The sequence below is a fragment of the Limulus polyphemus genome, unplaced genomic scaffold (genome assembly GCF_000517525.1).
Source record: "Limulus polyphemus unplaced genomic scaffold, Limulus_polyphemus-2.1.2 Scaffold9411, whole genome shotgun sequence".
Lineage (NCBI taxonomy): Eukaryota > Metazoa > Arthropoda > Merostomata > Xiphosura > Limulidae > Limulus > Limulus polyphemus.
In genome coordinates, this window is record NW_013675021.1 from 5,885 (window position 1) to 8,524 (window position 2,640).

A 2,640-nucleotide genomic window follows, 5' to 3' on the forward strand; every position below is an offset into this window, starting at 1 on the left:
CAATTAGTAACACACACACAGAATATATATATATATATATATATATAGTAAGTATAAATAAATCATCATGTTACAGAGAGGTGACTGATGTATAGATTATTTGAAGGAACAAATCAATTGATTCAAATACATTGGGTTTCTAAAAATATGGTAAAGAAATCGAGCTATGAGACAGTGTGTTTGGTAATTATATATTTCATCGAGTCCTTCTAGGGATACAGAAAAAAATTAGATAGTTTAAATTAGACCAATAATATTTCACCTGATTGTACCAATATTTATGGCAAATTGATGAAATACTTACTAGCTGAAACTTCCTAAACTTTAGTTTTGTTGTATTTAGCAATGGTTGGTCAAAGTATCAAAAAAGTACATGAAATTCGTATTTACACGAACAGTTGTATTTGAAACAAAAGGAAGTAAACTAGAAACAGTTTTGGTTATTTGTTAACAAAAAATCTCGTTTAACAGAAGGTGTCGCTGCGGCTTCAAACTTTGGTTTTAGCTCAATGTAAAATCATAGATAATAATAACAACTTTCGTTTCAAACAATTTTGATTTTAGACTTGATTTACAATCTCAAGTTGACTTGAACAGTTTCAAATAAAAACATTATTCAGTTTGTAAAACAAAAAGTTGTTAAATTTTATTTAAATTCTTAGGAAGTTAAATATAAAAACCATTCATTATTTATGTCCTTAGATTTCCAGAATTTAGATTTGTTCAAGATAAGTTTCAGAAGATTGTATTAGTTTACGAATACTAAATAATTCTAAGAGTAGTTTTTCTTTTTAAAGTTTCAACTTTTTCGTTTGTTTTTTAGTTTATATGAAAGAGGTTTGCAGATCGACCTCGAGACCAGTAATAAACGTAGACTCGGACGGTTATCTTTCGGCAGGAGAGGTTAAACTTAGTCGAGATTCATCTGCTTACGAAGTTGGGTTTCACTGTAACCTGACAATACAAGCTCCGAAAACATATCGAGTGATGATTGTGGTTCGGCGTGTGAGTATACGATTTTACCCAGTAACCCAGAACTCCAAGATTTGTATAGATTTCCTCCGAATATTTAACGGCGTTTCGAATTTGCATCTCAGCAGGAAGATATGTGGTCAAGAAACGTTCGATTGGAAGAGCGACGAAATCTACAGCTCGAGACAAACTAGTGCACTAACAGTACAGTTTTTTACGTTTCCATGGGATAAGAACTTGGTACGAGATGGATTTGACCTTGCTTTTACCGTTTTTAACATGAGTAAGTCCATTGGTTGAAAGTTGATAATACAAGTACCAGTAGTTCAAATCTAGCACTAAGGTTTCATGCCATCGTCTCCTCGTGAAACGAACACCTTTTAAACATTTTCTATACTTCATTCATGAGACGTTAAAGTTAAAGAACAGTTGTAAAATTTAAGCGTCAGACAATAAAATTTCTAATGAAATGGCATGCAGTAAAATCTATAAATATATATTTACATGTATGCCGAAATACAAATTAAAAGTAAAATATGATATGAAACAAATAGAAGGTGTAATAATATATATCAAAAATTATATCTTAGGCATTTACAGTTAGAATAATAAATTTAGTAGACTAGATACAGTTGTTATAACTGTTGCAATGATAATATAGAATAGATATGTAGCTACCAATAAATAGATATTAGGTGTAATATTGTTGTTTAGTATTTGTTTTAAATATAGTTTATGAAAAATTGATTTCTTTTGATGAAATTTGTTATTAATTATCATACTATATGTCTCAGGTAGTGATTTTGTCCGGTTAACTAAGGTCAACATTTTAACTAAATGAATGCTTGTAATAATGCTTCTTTCGTAACTTTATTCAGGAAAATGAGGTTTTAAAATAGTTAAATAATTCAATAGCACCCCCATCCCACTCCCAGTGGCTTACGAAGCTAAAAATTGGGTTTCGATATTCGTGGTGGGCAGAGCACAGATAGTCCATTGTGTAGCGTTGTTCTTAACTTCAAACAAACATCCCTAGTAGGATTGAAACCTTAATTTCGCATGTGGGGCTGAAGAGAAACAACTGTTTCTGAGTGCCCTTGGTTGTCTAGCAAGAAAGGGGCTTGTTAGATTTAAACCCTTAATTACTGTTAAGATAGATAGACAGCTTATAAGTGCTTGACCCCGTTTTTTGTCATGCCTTCTGGAGGATAGGTCATACTCAGTTACATCAACTTCTGACTTAACTACATCAGTGATACATCAGTTACATAAACATCTGACTTAATTACATCACTGCTACATCAGTGATACATCAGTTACATAAACATCTGACTTAATTACATCACTGCTACATCAGTTACATCAGCATCTGACTTAACTACATCAGTTACATCAGCATCTGACTTAACTACATCAGTTACATCAACATCTGACTTAACTACATCAGTTACATCAACATCTGACTTAACTACATCAGTGATACATCAGTTACATAAATATCTGACTTAATTACATCACTGCTACATCAGTTACATCAGCATCTGACTTAACTACATCAGTTCCATCAACATCTGACTTAACTACATCAGTTACATCAACATCTGACTTAACTACATCAGTTACATCAACATCTGACTTAACTACATCAGTTACATCAACATCTGACTT

At 31.9% G+C, this 2,640-nt stretch overlaps 1 protein-coding gene across 1 annotated transcript in view; it reads left to right on the forward strand.

The window, feature by feature from the left end:
* The first annotated feature begins 800 nt into the window (after window positions 1-800).
* The window catches only part of LOC106475907, an 11,503-nt gene continuing 9,663 nt past the window's right edge, over window positions 801-2,640 (forward strand). Inside the window, exon 1 of the mRNA XM_013936582.2 lies at window positions 801-1,255. Within this exon, the coding sequence (XP_013792036.2) occupies window positions 829-1,255 (427 nt within the window). The 5' untranslated portion in view covers window positions 801-828. The remainder of the gene's footprint in view (window positions 1,256-2,640) is intronic.